This window comes from Megalopta genalis, chromosome 2 (assembly GCF_051020955.1).
Source record: "Megalopta genalis isolate 19385.01 chromosome 2, iyMegGena1_principal, whole genome shotgun sequence".
NCBI classification, from domain to species: Eukaryota; Metazoa; Arthropoda; class Insecta; order Hymenoptera; family Halictidae; genus Megalopta; species Megalopta genalis.
Window position 1 is genome coordinate 18328961 of NC_135014.1, and position 20256 is coordinate 18349216.

The following is a 20256-nucleotide window of genomic DNA, read 5'->3' on the forward strand; positions in this document are numbered from 1 at the left end:
TCATTTTTATAATTTTAGCTTTAATGGATAGCTAGGATTCGTCCGATTAAAATGACTCCGAACACGATGTAAATTGTATTAATTTAAGCCCTTCTCGGATTAATTGATATGAAATCTATAATAATAAATGTGTCGATAGACATAGTCCGATTTATATCATGTCTGGACTCATTTGAATCGGAAGAACTTAATCTATTAATTAGCCCTACGATTATAAAAGTATAAACGACTATTAAATAAATGAATTAAATAATGATCATTGTTTTAACCTTTTGAGGATGAATGTTGACATAGTGACGACACCAGGACTGTATCTCTTATTCCAAAAATTGCAAACATATAATTTGATTATGTAGGTAACAAAGGATCGTTAATTTCTTCCCTTATTTAAGTTTTTTTTATACATATTCGAATTCTCTAAGGAATGTATTCTCAGCACTATCAAAAATTTTCGTACCCAAAGGTTATAATATCTTCGTTCATACTGTGCTCTACTTTCTGAAGACGTAAAAGCAAATTCCCATTATGAGATTGCCTAACTCGTACACCATCCCAACAGGAACCCAAGATACCTGCTGCTAAAAGAGAAATCAAAGGCCACTAACCGATGAAGTCGAAGGCTTCCTCGAAGTACTGTTTAAGGTTCTGATGACCGGAGTCCGAGGCAGGGATCTGCCTGTAGGTGATACCCCTCTCCTCGTGATAACCAGGCAACTGTGAAGTGACATTGAGGACCCTAGTGACGCCCACTGCTCGAAGAAGCTGAAGATCTGCCGCGTCCCTGCCGTTCCCAAGGTAAAGGAAGGGCAGAACTCGTGACGCAGGGTGGTTGTCGATGTCAGCGGGTTGAGGGGTTGGTGGACCAGATAAACTCAACACTGGACAACCTGGTCCGGGACTGGGGCAACCACTGACTGCCGACGAACCCGATCCGCCTGCTGGGAGCAACGTGTCCTCGCAGAGATCTCTGTGCCGCCTGTGAAATTCTTTGTGTCCACCTAGAACGAAGCAGAAAGGTGCTCGGTTAGAACTTCGGTCTTCTAGAACAAGAGTTACTTTTTTTGCTCATTTACGATTGTTACGTTCCTGAACTGTTCTAGACAGTTTAATGAAGTTACAAAACAGGGCCCATGAAAGATTGAAAACCTGCGAGAAACATTTACCAACTACGATCTAGAATAGAACTTAAACCTAAGCGGTGCTGGTTACTATGTGGTAACCAATTGCTGTGCCTTTGGTTTGTCTACGGGCATGATTAACTTCATATTTATCGAATAAGACAATTTTTGCATTCTTTTACTGAGTTCATATTTGAATAAAAAAATGTAATACGTTTTATTTCATGAATACAAAGCTAATTATGCCCCAAAATAAACCAAAGACACAGCAATTGATCACTCCACAGTAAATGGCACCAGTACCCTAGTGATCGTGAATCGTTGCTTTTGTCAACCGAGACAAGATCTCGTGGGAAATAATAGGTACATCGACTGATGCAAAAGTCTCCGAAGCTTACAAAGATGATGGTCCCGGTTAGAATATCCCGGTGTTTTATGTCAAACCATACCAAGACAAGCTCGAGTCACTATCGTGGGAACTGGCGGGCCAGAGCATCAGGTTACTAGGAAAACCCTGACACCCTGCGAGCAGGTGCTGTTTGCTACCGAATTTCGCTCAGGGATTTCTGAACGATTGGATCTCGTTGAACCGCCCTGTTGCGTCGACGAGAGAACGGCTCTAGCCTCTATTTATTATGCTAACTTCGGAGTCTTTGAATAACGGAATCGTGTCTCTGTTCCTGGAATCACCAAATGGATCCATCAAAAGCAGTATTCCACGAACCAGCGTATTTGTACAGTGTAAACCTTGTAAGGAGGAGTGCACATTACCGAGTGCTAAACGCCGCAAAACCGTGCGCGCGTAATTAGGGCGACCAGTGACCGCGTCAGGTCTCAAAAGGCGTCTACCAAGATGGCGGGGCCCGGTCGTAACGGTTCTCCTTGTAATCCCATTGTTCGACAGGTCGCCGAAAATCTTTCTAGAGAAGACTTTCTCTGTTCGGCATTCGCGAATAACCGGGGAAACAGCCGGACAGAAATTTCATTTATCTTCCCGGCGCACAATGCCGAGGTGGGGGAGGAGAGCACAATGCAACGATTCAGCCTCCTGCCAGGCGGAATCGCGGTACTGTGTACACAGAACCGATTTCTCGTGAAACCACGAGCTAATAAACCTCCTCGCGCAGCAGGTCCGCCATACTTCCGCGTACTACTACGCTTCTAAACCTGTACACTGTTTGCCGGGGGGCAAAGCAGTCCGGGAACCTGAAACGCAGCTGATTTTCAGCGAATTTAGCAGATTCTTCGACCCAAGGAGAAAGAGAGAGATAGAATCACGATCCTGCACACTCTTGGTCTGTCTCTCGTGCGGTTTTCGAAGCCCTAGCGAGACTGCCTTAGCCGTCTTGAGAGTCTTCCGGTCTTAAGAAACGCGAGCCGTGTGCCAAACTACTCCGAAAATCCCTGGACACCCTCTATGCTCGCAGCGTTCTGCTAGCAACCCTTCTGCTTGTAATAAATACCAATTGTCTTAGTGCTCTGAGACATTACTCGAGACGGAGAACTTGTACAGGTATCCCTGGTCTAGGTACTTTAATCTGTGGTTACCTGTACAGGATTTATTGGAATTATTAAGGTATGGATACAATGCTCGAAGCTATTTTCAACTCGAAATCTAAAATAGTTTCTTTGATCTATAGCATTCTCATTTCAAATAGCTTACTGCATTTTGTACATGCGACATTGAATTATGTGACTCGAGCAACAATTACGCTTCGCACAGTGTTTTTTTTAAAAAATATAAACACATTCGACGATGTTGAAGTTATTTTGAATTTTGCATTAATTTTCGATGGCGCCTCAGAGTCGTCATTCGAGTGCAAAGGATTAAAATGCATCAAGAATTAAGAGTAAACCTAAAAGTGAAGTAATCTGTTAAATTCAAAGGTAGAAGTTAATTAATTTCTTTGAAGTATTTGAAGCTAGTCGTTTAAAAAGCGACTGCTATACTCCAGCCTCATACTATCTTATTAATAAAAGCGGTTCTTTAGTCACAAAAATCGAAACGATCCCCTAGCAAGGCTACCAAAACTTCTCCAGCAAGGCTTCTCCATCGAATAATCCTAAAACCGAGAACTTCCAAGGGTGCAGTAACAAGTGCAACGAAGTCAAAAGCTGAAGAGTTTGCTCTAGGATCCGCAAGTGCGCCGGCAGTAGTAAAAGTGTAATCGTCAAGGTAAACACGTCGTCGGTTAGGATAAGCATTGTTCAAGTGTCCTCGTCGAGGGCTGCACAGCTGGTGTCTCCGGGAAAGTAGGAAAATGGCGTCGAGGAGGAAGCGAGAGCGAGGGAGAGGAAGACGGGTAACCCGCGAATAAACGGTCCGGGGTAAAAATAAAGGAAGACGCCGGTAACGAGAGGGGGCTGGGAAGAAATGTGGGCTAAAAGTGTCTTCCTCTCCTGACCTGCAGCCTCGCGAGGCCAGGCCTGGCCTGGCTCAACGATGAGTCACTCTTTTCGCCCCCTGCCGTCGCGCCGCACCGCTGCCAACCCCATCGCTGGCTGACTGTCATCGCTGACTGACTATCGTCGCGGCCGATGATTATTCCGCAGCCGCCGCCGCCGCAACGGAACTTCCTTTCGGCAACGACCGGGACCTCCTCCTTCCGGATTCGGCTCGTTTCGGCAACGTTCATTTGCTTTGCGATCTACCCCATCGTTTAGGGCGGCCGGCCGTTTTCACGGTGGACTCGGTACGAAAATAATGGACGATCGCGGGAGAACTGTTCGAAAGGAAATAGAACAGCCAGGTAGCTTAGGTGGGAGAATTATGATCCGGCGACAGCCGGGTGCGTGAATTTCATTAATCGTGATTGACGTGCAACATCACGGGCTGACAACTGTTCCACCCCTCCACGATCCATTTTTTTGCTATTCGTGAGTTGTGAAGTCATTGTGATAGGTGACATGTGGACTTTTATGCGAAATAAGGATTGTCTGATTCAATTGTACAGAACAAGAGTTGAGTAAAGACGTATTTCTTCTTCTAGTAGCTTCGAAAGATTCAAAATAATGTAAAAAAAGCTCTGAAATATTCCTGTTGTCTTTATATTATTTCTTCTATTGATAGGTGGTGCGCGGTGGATGGATGAGAAAGTTCAATTTGATAACGATCAAATGCTGTCGAAAACGATCGACGATGTCTTGTCCTTGCAACTTCAAAATTGCCATTGATTCATCTGTATTCTTTACGCGGTTCATTCATTTCACTTCATCCAAGCCCTGTTATTTTTCAATCTAGTGAACAAGTATGCTGCAACCGGATGAAGTGAAATTAGTGAAACGTTTGAGATAAATAAATTAGTAGAAAGCGGAGGTAGTGAGAATATTAAAATCGCATAAACGAGATAGCGTCGAATGTTCCTGGTTGGGATAGAAAGGAACTTAGACAACGCAAACGTAATATGATTTGTCGAAGATATTAATAATCGCAGCCATTGACCTCGAAATTAAATAAATCTGGAATTCTGGTCTCGAAGGAATCTAATCTTTGAGCAGGTAGAATAAGCTAATTGAGTTGATAAACTCGATGCAGTCACGAAGAAACTCGATTCAGACAGTTTATGGTCGGTTTAATTAAATGCTTGTCTAAGTGTTCCGTAGTATTTCAAGGCATTCCCTATTCTATTCTCTCTAGACTAACGTGTTTAATAGAATATATGTAGTATATATGTCCGTTAAATTATGTTTCTTTATTATCAGGCTATTGAAACAAGCTTTTGTTCAGGCAGATGCAATCTCTGATGCATTAGTCTTTACCGGAAGTCGTGCATTTCGCGATGAACGTGTCCACTGGACGTCATAGCTTGGATATGGAGACACGCATGATCTAGCAGCCATGAAAATTGCCCTTTATTTAACGTTCAATGCAAGCATGATGGCTTGTTATCTCCCATTTCGATTTTTTAAGCGAGAAAAGTGACCGATTAATCTTCCTCGGTCTTTGAGCAGACATTTAAGTCTAAACTGAACGATTGACAACGAACAGATCCATGTAAATCATCTCTTACCATTTTGCTAAGCATATTTTCGAAGTCCCTTCTTCAGTTCAAGTCTATCCCTAGAAATGAAATAAGTAACGTTTCCTGTATCGTCTTTGAGCCGCTCGTTCCATTGTCGCATAATTCCACGGGCATTAGTATTCTTTTCGTTGTTTGAAAAACTGGATGTAACGGTTTTTCGGGTAGCTCGCTAGACGGGTTTGCGAACCCGACGATGCTGGCTCGCGATTTGATCCAGATATGCCTGACAAAGTGGCACGACCACCGCCTCTTATGTGCAATCTGCGGCGAAGACTAGCCACGAAGGAAATCGCAACTTTGTTGCAGGCTGGTCTAAAACGGCACGGTCACGCCATAGAATAGAGGATTGTAACGTGTGTCTGTCCTGGTGTCCATGTCACCAAATGACGTCACAAGTTCACGTTTAACCGTCCCGATGTATTCTTGGCCGACCGGCGAACGAAGTAATTACGCTTAATAGATCGGAATTGTTAAGGGAAGGGGCACGCGTGTCCCTTCGCGGGGCACTGGCCTGATTTCCAACGATTCGGTGCACAGTGTGTCAATGAACTGCAAGTGCAACTCGAAAGAAGATCGCGTTCGTATACAAACATTTTATTCGGACTGGTCTTTATTTTTAAATAAATTGATTGCTTGGAAATTCTAATCCCCTATGCCTATAAGTGTTTTGTTAATGGCACAGGCACTTAGTTGCTGTACTAAATTAAGCCTGCAACGATTCGTATCATGCAATAAATCATTTTGTATGTGGGACGCCCTAATGTTTCATTTTTACATTTATTTCTTTTTGTATTATACAAAAAAACTCTTGTCCACCTTTTATGATCGTTTAAATGAAATGATTAGTTCTGATAAAGTTTCGATTGGCCTAATATTTGTTACTACTACGGCGACAGAGAAAACAATCCGGTGGCATCTGCGAAACAAGAGCAATGAACCTCGAACAACTTGATTGTTATAATGACCCGAATCAGGCGCGACCCACATTCCACTCGAATCCGTCGATGCAGACAGGGCTAACCGAGGTTATATGTTTCGGCAGCCATCGATCTTTGCACGGTAGAGATCGTACGGCGATTCATAATAAGTAACTTGATATAAATAACCGGGCGTACTTATCCAGTTCGAGATATAAAGAACGATACCACTTGTTGAGGGACGATAAGACTCGAAAAACTACCCTTAACTGGTCGGAAGAAAATACTTTATAATTAAACTAGATGTATAGAGAAGTTTGGCAAACGAAATACTACTAATAACGTAGCCTGCAAACATTTGTGCATGTTTTAAGTCCGAGGTGAAATAAGAGTTTTTAAACAATCTCTAGAGAGCACATTCTTCTGCATTCCTTACAGTTCACGCCTCAAATATCTCTAGGTCGGAAAGTATGCTGTTTGCTTGTGTGTTCGACAGGAAACATCTTACAAAACTACAAGTAAACATCTACTTGTTGCCGCGAGAGACTTAATCACCGATTCTCAGGAAAGGCCCCCAGACGTGTTTAGCGACAAACGACGAGATCTCACGTAGTCTTGATCGATCCGAACCGTCTCTTGCACAACTCCATGGGGGAACGTTGTTTTATCAGTGCAAATAATACGGGACGCAACGAAAGAATTTCTCTCCTCGGATAAGCGGCTATCTGCGATGTGATTTAATGCAGAAACAAAACGGAGAAAGAGAGAGAAAAGAGACCGATTATAGTGGACGAGAAGGACCGTTCATGCGCAGCCACCCGGGGATAAGGAATCCGTAAATTCCATCATTCCCGGCGATTAACACGAAACGAGTCATCGGGCACGCGTTTACGCCTAAAATCCGAGATACCGTGGTCTCTGAGTCATCGCGAGGAGATTGTACGTAGAGCCGCGTGCCTCGTCCGACTTCGTATTCTCCCATCGCCGCAGCCAGACGTTTCAGAAATACCATTGCCCATACTTGTCCCGCGACGTTGGGGATTAGGCGACCGACTAGTGGAACAGGTAACGATGCCACTCAATGAATCAAACGCTTTCTAGAACCGGAGATCTTCGACCAGAACCGTAACACCGATCAACCGGGCCTGAATCAACCTTCTAACCATTTACACGACTAGATTCCTTAGTCGCGAACGAGATCCAAGTAATTACTAGCTCGGAGTAATTAATCGACCAGCTTCTATGCTCTGGTTTCTTTGGATCAACGTTTCTCAAAAATCACTAGCTCTAGTGACACTGAGGATTGCTCCTAAGCGGTCGGTCACGTGGTGTTGTTAACACGGACCATCGGACTAAAATCGGCCGAAAATTGATCTAATTATCTTACGAGATTACTTCGGGATTTATACACCGTGTGGTAACAATAGCTGTGCGATACCATTGGTCTAAAAGAATGCGAATAATTATTCGAAGACGGGCAAGCTTCTCATAAATTAGTCAGAGACGACCAAATCGACGATAACGCTATTTATTTCCCGCGGAAGATGACGTCAGTCGCGAACCTAGTAGCAATAACGAGCTCGGCAAATAAATTTTCGAACGTCAGAAGCCTTTGACAGGTTTCGAGAACAAAACTGTTATAAAACTGCCTAATATAAAATATGAAACAATACAAAGAAGACCAAACATAAACACGATCTAAGATAAAAGGCAAGGAGAACTTAAGTTGGCCCGTTTATATATACATATATATAAACAAGAATGGCCTCTCAGGGTCAGTGGCGCGAATATTCAAAAAACGATTAGTCTGCATCTATACGCTAGGCGATGCGATACCAAAACAGAATCTCTTCGAACGATCTTGGACTGTCAATCCCTGTATGAAACTATATTGGTAATCTACATCCTCGAAACAATATTGGAGTCTTTCTGCACAGAAAACCGAGTTTGTAATAAAGTTTAGTCCGGCCTAAAGGGAAAATGTTTGCACACGACACGCAAACGAAGGAACAGCGAACGCGAAACGGCGAATCGCTTACCCCATGGTTCGAGATTCTCGAGAGGGACGAGCCTGAGTACAAGGCACGGGGCTTGCTTCTTCATCCTCATGTTCGTGCTCGAGATTCGCTCCACGGTTCCCTCCGAGAATCCTCACCGCACCATTTGACACACACAGGTAGCGAAGCCGAGAAACATTCGTATGCCTTGGTTCCCGATCACTGTCTGGTTCACCACAAAACTCGATCGCACGATGGGGTTACGCAAACGCGAGAACAGAGTCTTGTCGTGTGTCGTCTGCACGACGGAAAGTCCTTCCAGAGACGCGCATACGCGGGCCTAATCGCCGGCCGATTTGAAACTGTACCTCCTGCCTGGAGACTGATTAACGTTTGACACCGTGTTTACTTGTTCCACGGCGAAACGACGGCGGCTGTTAAGAGGGAGAGATACGTGGCAAAAGCGGCGCTTGCCCTTTTGCTTGTTGGCGGGAGACTGCTGGCTAAACGGCACGAGAGAGTTTACATGAGGCTCGACTGGATGAGTCATCCGGCTCGCTGCCGATTGGTCGGCCCCTGTGTGACGTACGAGAGCCACGGGACGAAGACACACGAACGCAGTCGAGCACCGCCACAGTCTGTGTACCACGCTCCCCTCTGTCCCTCTCTCTCGCGCACCGTGGCCAAACCATAATCCCGTCTCTGTCTGGCCTGTCTCTCTACCGTTCTTCCTAGTTTTCGCGGGGCTTCGTGCATTTCGCTCGTAGCGGCACGCAACGGCGTCCTATGACGACCTTGTCGCGCGACTTGCTCGTAAATACATAACGTAACGCGACTTAATTGCCGATGTATCGACCTTTTCCAGAATCGAATGTTCGAGACGATCCTGCGGGATGCATCCCGGCGTTACGGGATAGATGCGATCTATGGATCCCCCTGCGCGTCACAATTTTTGAAATGGTAACTCACCTCTGTCTCCTTTCATAATATCTGAGAAGCGTCGCTGCACTTATTGTGTGGATTATGAAAGTGTATTTGCTAAGATTTTCTATTTCATTTTTATAGGATACTTATAAATGAATCAATAAATGGAACGAATGCTCAACGAAGCACTCACTTATATTAAACTACTCATACTAGAGAAGGTTACATCTTTGCAGACTTGTACTATTGGATGGTTTTACCACCCTAATTTATTCGGGGATTAAACGATGGTGATAAAATAAAATTAAAGAAAATCCTCAAAAATCTTATATCTATAACAAAATGATTAGATACTGTGCTCAATACAAAGCTTGTGTATAGCAAGACGTGGAATACAAAATAAAAATATAATCCACATGAAAAATGTCTACAGCTAAGATACATTAAATGTTGCATTCTGTAGAGTACAATCATGTATGCAACGTAAAAATATAATTTGTGTCAAAATGGCCGCTGCTAAAACAAACTGAAGGTTTTCCAGGGCAATATAAAAATATAATTTACACGAAAAATGGCCACTGCTAAGACAGAGTGAATGTCCCAGTGTAAAATCAAAAATTTTTTTGAAAATTTTTTCGTTACAAAGCATGCAGTATGCAATCAACTGGGAGAGCAGGCACAATAGTATTAATCGGATGAAAATTCATGGTAATAACCATTGAACGTTAATCTAGTTTCTTGCTCCCTGGATTGAAGCAATCCGCTCTCAATGTTATTAGCCCGGCTAACACGCGTACTACTCCAGTTAAATAAATTATCGCCATAATTAACATGTTTAACCCGGCGAGCACAAGCCTAGAATATTCCACTCCCGGAGGAACCAACGGACTGTGTCGTACAGTTAAGAAACGATCGAGCGTAATTTGAATTGAATCGAGTGTGTCTGAATTATTAGGTACAATGGGGCTTGTTAGGGTCGAGCGCAATGATTCATCGATCGGCGTTCAGCGTCGATACATTTCCAATCCTGTGGGAAAGCATTTAATTTTTCTTTTCCAGCCATCGTACACACGAAACTGTGATCTGTCCGCAAACCGTCGACCTTTCGTTTCTCGTATCAATAATCCGAAGATAACGTCGATTATCGAGCCACTCGAGAATAAAATTGAATCGCTGGATACGATCTGGCGCGATTGTTCCCCTACGATCGCCCGATGTCGAAATGCTGCTTCAGCGACAAACATCGATTGATCGAGAAACCAAAAAAAAAAAGGAGAAGTAGTCGAACCCATTGGCCCTCGAGCGGGACAAAAGATCAAAGGTGGTACTCTGTTGGGAGCGAAAATAAATCGAGGCATTATGCGTCTCCTGCACGCAATGATTCACGGGCCTGCATTCAAGGCGCGGGGTAATCGCCGCGGGACGTTACACAATTTGCCAACAAATTCTAATTTTACGACTTATTTCTCACGCGGGACACAATTACCCGCGACCTAAAGCCTCCTGGTAACCTTCTACAATCGGAGTTTGATTGCCTCGAGGGCCACTGTCCTGGCTCCGGGGCAATCTCAATTTCGGAGCAGAAATGTCGAGACACTCGATAAGTGGGCACTTTTGGGGCTCTGCAGTCTCTTCGAACAAACGGGCAGGCTGTGATGCGATCTTAATTTTATTTATATATTTCAATATTTTAACTGGACGAACCCTTTGTATTACGAAACGTGAAGAGATGACTATCGAACGGACAAGAAAAAAAGGTGAACAAATTGAAACTCGCTGCGATAGAGAACGACAGAATACAATACTAAATGCCTACAGATAAAAAAACACAACTGATTTATCATAATTTGATAAAATGTGATTTTAGAGTAGGATTGTCCGAATAATCGATAAGTAATAATTTCTGGGACCCCGGAGGTCCCAAATGAGCAAGTTGGCCATTCTAAATCGGGGATTCAGGATCTAATCGGTAGACTGGGGGTTTTATGCATTTATGGGAAAAATGTATAGGTGAAACATAAGAATCGGTGAAACAAAAGATCTAGAAATGATATGTTATATAATTACGACTTATGCACTTGGCTCTTACGTCCTGCAATTGAAGCATACGATTCTTATTTTGCATAAATATCCGCAGTTTACTAATCAGTTCAGGTGCAATTACCTTTTGTATGACCTACTTTATTGCCAGATGCTTCAATTGAAGAAGCAATATTTTATTTATGCGTTGTCTGTTAACAAATATGTTCCTCTGTATCTTTATATACTTTTTACAATTACGTCCCAAAAGACTTGTATCAGCCTTCTTGGTCAGTAGCACTGATTAACTTGCAAAGAATTCCAAATGATCTGTCTACAGTTTCCTGCTTTTTCTATGACATCATTCGCCGAAGCTTGCCCAGACCAAAGAGCACGCGTTACTCACGGAGGCCGAAGAACGATGACACCAACGAGTCGACTGATCTTCCCGTTCCCGGAGTAACATATCAACCATTTCCCTGTCGAAGAGATACGAGCCACGAATTCCGTTAAGAACATCCATATTTCACCGAACCGTACACGCGACCAGAATTTTACACCATCACGTCTTCGTGGTCTCGCGTTCGCATCTCTCGCGAGGTTTCTCGCTTCCTCGGAACCGCCATTGCGGTCGCAATACATCGCAACAGGAATTTCCGTATCTGGGAGGCACGCCGAGCATTTAGGAAATCCCAGGATCAGATCGCAACCTTTCTTCCACCAGGATCCTTGTCAAACCACGAGGATGATCCTTTTGGCGGGTTTTTTTTTTTAGTACCTGGGAAAGGTTTATGATTCACTAATGAGACACCTTTCCCAGAGAAATGACTTGTCTCACTTTTTTAATTGCTTCGACCGCAGGAAGGTGTTTCGGCTTTCTTAGTCATCCCAAAGAATCATTATAGATTTGATCGTTCATAATATTAATACAATAATTTCTCCCTAATTCGCGCTGAGATTGCGCACAAAAATGAACAATTTGGAAAGAAGAGATAGGATTATTCGAGCCTTGCGGCTCGTTTTTTATAATTATTGATTGTCAACAATTATAAAAACGAACCGCAAGGCTCGAATAATCGTATCTCTTCTTCACAAATTGTCCATTTTTGTGCGCAATCTGAGCGCGAATTAGGGAGAAATTACTGTACAACGTAAGTATGAGTAATATGATCTGTGTGTGTGTGAATGACGTTCATATAATACAAATATATTTTAATACCAAACCTAACGAGCGCTAAAAGTAACTGATACTTCACAAGAATAACTATACATAATTTATTTTAACTTCTTGCCATTTCTATTATGATGTACGCTTGACTTAAGAAATTTGTTTAACTCATATTCTTATCTAAGGATGAAGAAGTGCTGATCAACTTGAAAGGATCGAGTTTCAAGTTGAAAATGATACCTTCGTTTCAGATGAAGATCATTTGTAATGTTACATAGAGTCTGAGCTCTGGATTTCGCAGTGAGAGAGCTGCACTTTTTCAGATTGTATAGAACTACTTAAGCGAATGATAGTTGTATGAAAAACATACGGTATATGAAATACTTGGATATCAACTGTACCATTCATTACTGACACTCATTCAAGATGTGGGTCCAGGTGATCAGTTATTAACACTCACTTGGCGTATGATTGATGATAGTTCGGGTAATTGTATATGAAATACTTTCGTGGAAGTACAGTATCAACAAATAGTAACTTCGTTAAGCGTTTGACGCAGTTACTTTCATGAATGTTGAAGAAGATGTAGCTTATCATTCACCTATTACATGTAAAGTTTTGGTGAACCCAATTGTCTTAATCCTGTGCAGTCGCAGCTATTTTAATTGGAAATCCAGAACATGTTTTCTGATCTACAGTATTTCCATTTTATATGCTGTATGATTTACGATTTATTCATATGAAACCGAGCCCATTGGCAAGTATAATACTTGCAATTTTAACGGTTTTTCAAAATATAAACGAATCTGATACTGTTACAATTATTCAGAGGAATAGTATAGCAATTTTTAATGGTGCCTTAGAGTCGCCAGTCGAGTGCAAAAGGTGAATATAAACCCCTTGCCATGCTTTTTTCTTCTTAGAAATTAATAGAATCGAAAAACTTCTTAATTGTTGTAACTATGAAGAAAATGGTACGGCAAGAGGATAAGGCCTTTGTTTCAGTATTAGGAACTGAGAAGTAAGAATTCTGTAATTGTTAAGGATTGCGAACTCTTTTTAACTCTTTAATTGGATGACTGTGAAAACGGAGATTGTACCTCGATCAACATAAGTGCAACGCGGAATACTATGATATAACAGTGTAAAAGAAATATCGACTGACTTGACAAGAAGATGACAAGTTTCCGAAGGATGCCGGATCGAACGACGAATTCAAACCAGATCGTTCCGAGGACTCGAGAAAAAGTTCAATTTTCGACGTGCCCCGAAGAAACCGTGAACTGCATCGAAAGGGTGGATGCAGCATCCTATCGCAGAGATACCTTCCCACGTCTGGTCGAAGCGCGACGAACGGGCAATCACGGATGAAATCAGATAAATGCATTCTGGGCTCCCTCGTCTGGTTTGACGATCGATCGTCGCGAGTGATTCAATTCGACACGCCGCGCCGGGATGGAAATCCCTTCAAGGCTAATGACTAACGTTTAGAGAGAAACGCTTATTACGGTCGAACGTCATTGCGGCCGGCAGCTTCTAAGTCTCAGGATCGCGGCATCGGCATTGTCATCGGTTTGCGATTTTTTCCCGCGATTCGACGGCCAGTCCGGAACCTGTTTACGATCATGACCTCACTGGCTCGTCCATCCGCTATCGAAAATTCTGGTGAAACAATGCGTTCTCAAGCCGTTTACGCAAGGACGTCACCCGCGTTTCGTGAACTCGGACAATTAGTCACTGAGGCGCGAGGAACAAAGTTGAGATTAGTCACATTGAGGCGACTTGATCATTCTCTGAAAGAGAACTGATAAATGGGGCGGGGACTTTGCACACCTCTATGAGGTTCCGCCAGGTTCCGTGTGCTTTTCAGATGACGAAGCGATAACCGGCCGAGATTTAATGAACAAATTGAACGAACAATCCAGACAACTACGAATTTCATAGCATGAAAGAACGCGACTGCATCGTTCATTTTCCGGAGACATATCTGTAGGAAATTGACTTTGAAGAATTCAATCATGACTAAATAAGGATCTTTATTCCAGTTGCAGCTTGATAGAGTTCTTAATGAATTAATCAAGGTTCTATTTGATTACCAAGTGTATAAATTGGTTTATAACGAGGTTGAGTTGCTGATGGGTTTTTGATGATGTACTGCTGATTCTTATGTTTTTTATGTCGATTATGCATGAGAGAGGCGAAAGAAACCCACGAATTATTCCTTTATTTATATAACACGATGTTCTAATGCAATCAAATGTACAATTGAAAGGAAATTTTCCTTTAACTTTGGTTTTCAGAAACTGTACACAAAGATTCACAGTTTCATGATAGGCATAGATTTGGTTACTCCGTTAAGAATTGCATAAACTCCAAATGAAATTCCATTCCGAATGAATCGACTGGTGGCAATCTTTTTAAAGGGATGATTAAATCGTACGTCGATCGGTATAAATGTTCTGCGGATCCACAGCATTAGCATAAACCATGTTCGAAGTCCGCTCGTGTCACCAGCACCGATCATCCCTCTCCCTGCGATGAATAGCAATGAACTATCTATCAAAATATTGATTATCTCATAACTCAGACTGTCGTGGATCGCGCATATATTTTACGTGTGTGATCAGGGTCGTTCTATTCAGAGGATCCCAGACCACAAGAACGCAACGAAAACAGAACCACGATCGCGCGCGCCGTGAATCCCTAATAGGCGGATTAATCATGCGATTTTGTCGCGCGCATTCCTGCTCGATCGAGAGCGGATCGTGGATCGAAACGCGAATCACCGATCGAGCCCGGCAGCGCTTCGATCCGATCGAGATTGACGTGGTTTCGAATTGTAAACAGAGATACGTGTCCGCTGTAACAGGCTCGTTACGCGATCCACCATGATTCACTGGCGCTTCGTGTATCGTAAATAAAGTTCACCGATAGTGTTGCAATCCTAAAGAGGCTGATGCATACTTGTGTAAATACTTCCGCAAATGAGAAGGAGCTTTGACCTCAGACGTGCGAAAATTTCGAAATACAATAACTTCTCCCCAATTGGCGCTCAGATTGCGCACAAAAATGAACAACTTGGGAAGAGGTGATACGATTACTCGAGTCTTACTCTCGACTCATTAAAATGATTAAGGAAAGAATAGATTGAAACAATTTGAAAATAACGTCGTACTATTGTAGACTCATTAAAATTATTAAGGAAAGAATATATTTAAACAATTTGAAAATAACGTCGTACTACTGTAGACTCATAAAAATTATTAAGGAAAGAAAACGTGTAAACTATTTGAAAATAATATTCCCTTATCGTGGACTCATTAAAATTATTAAGGAAAGAAACAGCCCACGTAGTTCCTGCATCTTGCAATTAATGGTCACAATTTTTATTTTGCACAAAGCTTCGATGTCAAAATTACACATAGTGTATCAATTTCATGCATTCTTGAAAGATGAAGATGTTACGTGGAAGCTTTAATAATTATCGGAAATATTTGTGTCGATCATGTCGATCAATTAGCTTTATCTTTCTCTCCAAGAAAACAATAAGTTTTCTTGAACTTATGGTGTCAGATGTTTTTGTATTTATATCGACTATTTTATAGTTTTATATGAAATAAATTACTTGTAATTATCTATAACTTTGACAGTGCATCATAAGCTGTGCAGAAGAGTTGTGAGTATTATGAGTAACTCCGTAAAACATTGCCAAATATCAAACGGATTTATTCCAAGCATTGTTGAGGAAGTATCTAATCCAAACAACTTGTAGTCCATCATAAACTGTGCTAGACAGTGGGTCAAAACACGAGAAATTCTATGAAATGCCGCCAAATTTCAAGCGATACATCTTAGTGAAATAGCCAACGGTTTGCATCAGTAACATAATTGATGATCAACAATTTAAATGGATCTAAAGTCTTCATTGTGTTTGTGGAAGTATCGAATCCGAACAACACATTTAGTGTATTACAATCTGCGCAAGCAAGTGATACAAAACATGAGGAACTCCATGAAACGTCGCCAAATTTTCGTACGACTCATCTAGGAAAATAACTAGGCTGCGAATCATTATGTAAAGAATAAAAATTGACTGCAACGATTACAAAAAACAGGGGCTAAATAAAAATATATTCCACCTATTAAGTGTATTAATAAATCGAAAATAATATCATAACAATCCTGAATATTTCTAATATTTTAACCGTTTCATTCACATCCTTTCTTGACAAAACTGCAATAATATCCTCGGCATAGAAATAACCAGCAATTTGCATCAGTAACATAATTGAAGATCAAATTTCGAACGTCATATATATATAACGTCTTACTGAAATAACCAGCAGTTTGCGTCAGTAACATAATCGATGATCAACAATTTAAATGGATCTAAACCCATCATTGTCGAGAGGAAGTATGTAATCCAAACAGCTCGTAGTGCATCGTAGGTTGCGCAAGAGACAGTCGTTCAAAACATGGGAACGTTTAAAATACCGCAAAACTTTGAACGACCTTTCTAAAAAAAAAAGAAGTCCACAGTTTGCCCGGAAACGAAACGAGCTCGTTCGCGGCGCAGAATCGTGTGACATCGAGAAGTAAACGTCGCTATCGAAGCTCAATGCGGTTAGGCGGTGAGTCACCGGTCGGAGCCCGGCCGGCCGACCCTGAAAATTACAACAACGGTGTGTACACGACGGTGTCCACGCGCGCTTTTGTTTACCAGCGAGAAGAAGCCGTCGCTCGCATGATTCAGCTTCGCGGATCTAGAAACAGGTCCTCTGCGTAAATCTTCCTAGACCGATTCGACGCGTGTCGCCGCTTATTACACCGCTCTGGCATGCACCGACGCCGAGTTACACCAGCTTCTTCAGCTCCTCGGCGCGTGATTCGGCTTATGTAAGCGACGGACATTGAGCGATGGACCAGTTCGAAGAAAAAAAATCTTCGATCAAGGATCTATAATGTAATGCGCTGCAGGAAAATGCTGCGACGCGTTCCAGGAACTCGTGGAACGATCGTTGCCTCGAGAAAGTGGTATTCCTCAACGGAATGACGGAGATTTTATTTATAGGTAGGACTTCGTGGCGTTCGGAATTGATTTTGAAACTGTTTGGTATTGTTTGAAATCGTTTGAAATTCTATGAAACTATTTGAAATTGTTTGAAACTGCTTGGAATTGTTTGAAACTGTTTGGAATTGCTTGAAACTGTTTGGAATTGCATGTAATTGTTTGGACATCTGGCGGAGTTTAATTGAAGTTTCATCTAACTATATAAAATTGGAAAGTTAACTGGTACGACGTCAATTATTTTTTCAACATTCTTATGTCCTGCGAATCCTAATAAAATTAAGATGTAAACGGATTACCGAAAAAATATTTATAAAGTAGAATAAAATTATAATATCTAATACTATAATATATTATAATTATTATAAATTATGAATTATGTTAGCCAAAAAATATGATAAAAATTAACTTCCAAATTAAGCAAATAATTCGGTCACCGACACGTAGATGAAACAACGCTTAAAGTGCTAAATTGAGATACAAATTCTTATGAATTTCAAGGAAAGAGAAATTGGTTTCATCCCTTAACGGTTTCAACATGATTGCCACGAGCTCATGGTTTCACACCGAAGAAAATAAACATTGATTGCAGCAGTTGCATTCGAGTGAACTACATGAATTAAAGTGCTAGAATCCACAGTCTAGTCACGAACGCACAAAAACCACAGGTCTACCTGCCATTATGTAATTGTGTTACCTCAGAATCGTGCGTTACATTATGATCGTCAATGTATTTTCTAAATGAATGCACACGTTCGTCTTGCATTCCCGATTCTTGTTGCATCGAATCCTTTTGTTTACGCCACGCGACATTAAATGCCAGCTTCATTGACAGCAGCACTTCGTGCATTTTCGTTTGGCATGATTCGGCGGGGATAATTGTCGCGTATTTTTCAGCGACGGCCCGCGGAAATTTACGAGCACCGGTCCGCGCATAAATTAGAAGTTTTCACGGTGACGAGGAACCGCGTAAGCGTGCCAGGACGCAAATCTCCCGGCGTCGTTCTTTTACAGTCGGTTAACGCTTTAGTTTACACGCGACAACTATGTAAATCCGTCGAGTTAGGAGGTTTTACGGCGAACGCGTCAATAACTCTGGTGTCTGGCTGGCAGCTGTAGAGAGACCGTTCTCTGACAAGCTGTTGCTACCAATCGTAGCTTACGCTTGTCGCGCGTGACGCTGCCAATTTCGCTCGAGGACTGCGTATATTTAATAGACTGGTCAGTAAACAGTAAATAGCGTTGCTTCGTCATCGTTTCGAAACGATACTACACGCGTTCGATCCAATAATCTCGAGAGGGTCGAGACCCGCGACGCACGCTGTACGACCCACGGGACGGAAGTCCAGAAAACGCTGGTAACTTTTCAATAAGTAAGTTTTGTTTCACCAATTTTTTACAGAACTTTTACTTCAGAGAAAAATTATTGCTAGACCGTGGATTTGATGCATTTACGGTAAAAATGATTAAATAAAAGAACAAGATGTAAACACATTTGAAACGTTTAAGAACGTTGCTATCTTATTAAAATTACTAAAAGAAGGAACACAATTTTATTTGATTTTGATTTCTTGCATAAAGATCTGCAGTCTAATTACTATAATTTTCCCATTCTTCTATATGATCATTTCGATGCATCGTGCGTTAGCGATAAATCGATAAAAAAAGTTGCTCAGGAATCGTATGACATAAATTGCAATAATAAAATAGATAATAAAATAGATAATAGAAATGTGAAGTAGATAATAAAAAAGTCAGGGTTATTTGTACGCCTTTTCATAAAATTGAATTTCTTTTTTCAATTGATAGATCTTCATTAAGAAAGTATTAGGGGTATTACGTAAAAAATTAATTAGTTTACAAGTTATTAGTCTTGTCCCAAAATCCTCTATACACTACACTCTATACACTGCGCAACCTCTAAGCGCCGCGATATACATTATATCGTACATGTGTGTACATTATATTTCCGTGTTTATCTTAGTTCGCCTTTATGTTAGTCACACGTCTCGTTTGTTCTCTCGCTCTGCCGTCCTCCCTCTCTGTTCGCCTTGGACGCAATAATAACCGACGCGGCCACATTATTCACTGATAAAAATTGTGTGTGTATACGCGACGCCCTCGATCAACACGGGGCTTTCATTAATCGCCGATTAATCTTCGTTCAATACCCGTGACTCATCGGCGCGAGGAAAATGGGAAATGGACGTCCTTAAACGCAGTGAATCATCGGATCTTTACCGAGTTACGCGTTGCTCCATTTCACTTTAATCTCGCCGATCGTTCTGTGGCAACGCCGATCGCAATCTGACGCGAACGCGTTTGATCCGTTCGTCGTGTCGTTGCCAGTGTGGATGCTGCGGATCGATTTACGATTTCCTGGCGCCAGAGATTTACGAATTTGCCGCGGAGTTGGATTGTGGCTCGCGATGGATTTCTGTGCATATCTCTGCATGTTTCATAAACATCTAGCACTGCGAGAATTACGGATTAGAAGATTCTTTGTGGTAGACGTACGTAGAATGATAGTGTTGTTAATCTTTGTCGGTTATATTATCATATATCTCTTGCATATTCTACACTTGCATCCTAAGCGCATATAGATCGGTCGTGTTGACGATTTTGATTGCACACAAAATACGTTTTGCATGTGCAACGGTCGCATCGTGATGATTAAGATTAAATACTAATTGTGAGTGGAACGTGATGTGTTTTGAGCAGCACAATCAACCCTTCAGATTGATCGCATACTCCCAATAAAATACAGATTGAATTTAAATAAACTATACCATTACAGTGATTAATAATAAAACTATGAATGAAATGAGTACTAGTAAAATCATCCCTTCAAAATTACGGCAGGATTCTTTCAAAGAAGTACATAACCCTTTGTGCTTTATTTAGGATAAATTTCAAGGACCCAGTTCGACCCTCGATAAGTACGTCAATTCTTTTGAAGAAGCAGTAACACAAATTGATCTTAATAAAAGTGTCCCACTAAACCAGTCGTAAAACGTTCTCCC

The 20256-nt window shown here is 41.7% G+C and overlaps 1 protein-coding gene across 3 annotated transcripts in view; it reads right to left on the minus strand.

Moving 5' to 3' along the window:
* Nucleotides 1-20256, minus strand: part of LOC117220636 (dual specificity protein phosphatase 10) — a 142618-nt gene that overhangs the window by 9860 nt on the left and 112502 nt on the right. For all 3 annotated transcript variants that reach the window (XM_033470809.2, XM_033470810.2, XM_033470811.2), the window contains one exon: nucleotides 606-998. In XM_033470809.2, the coding sequence (XP_033326700.1) occupies nucleotides 606-998 (393 nt within the window). The remainder of the gene's footprint in view (nucleotides 1-605; nucleotides 999-20256) is intronic.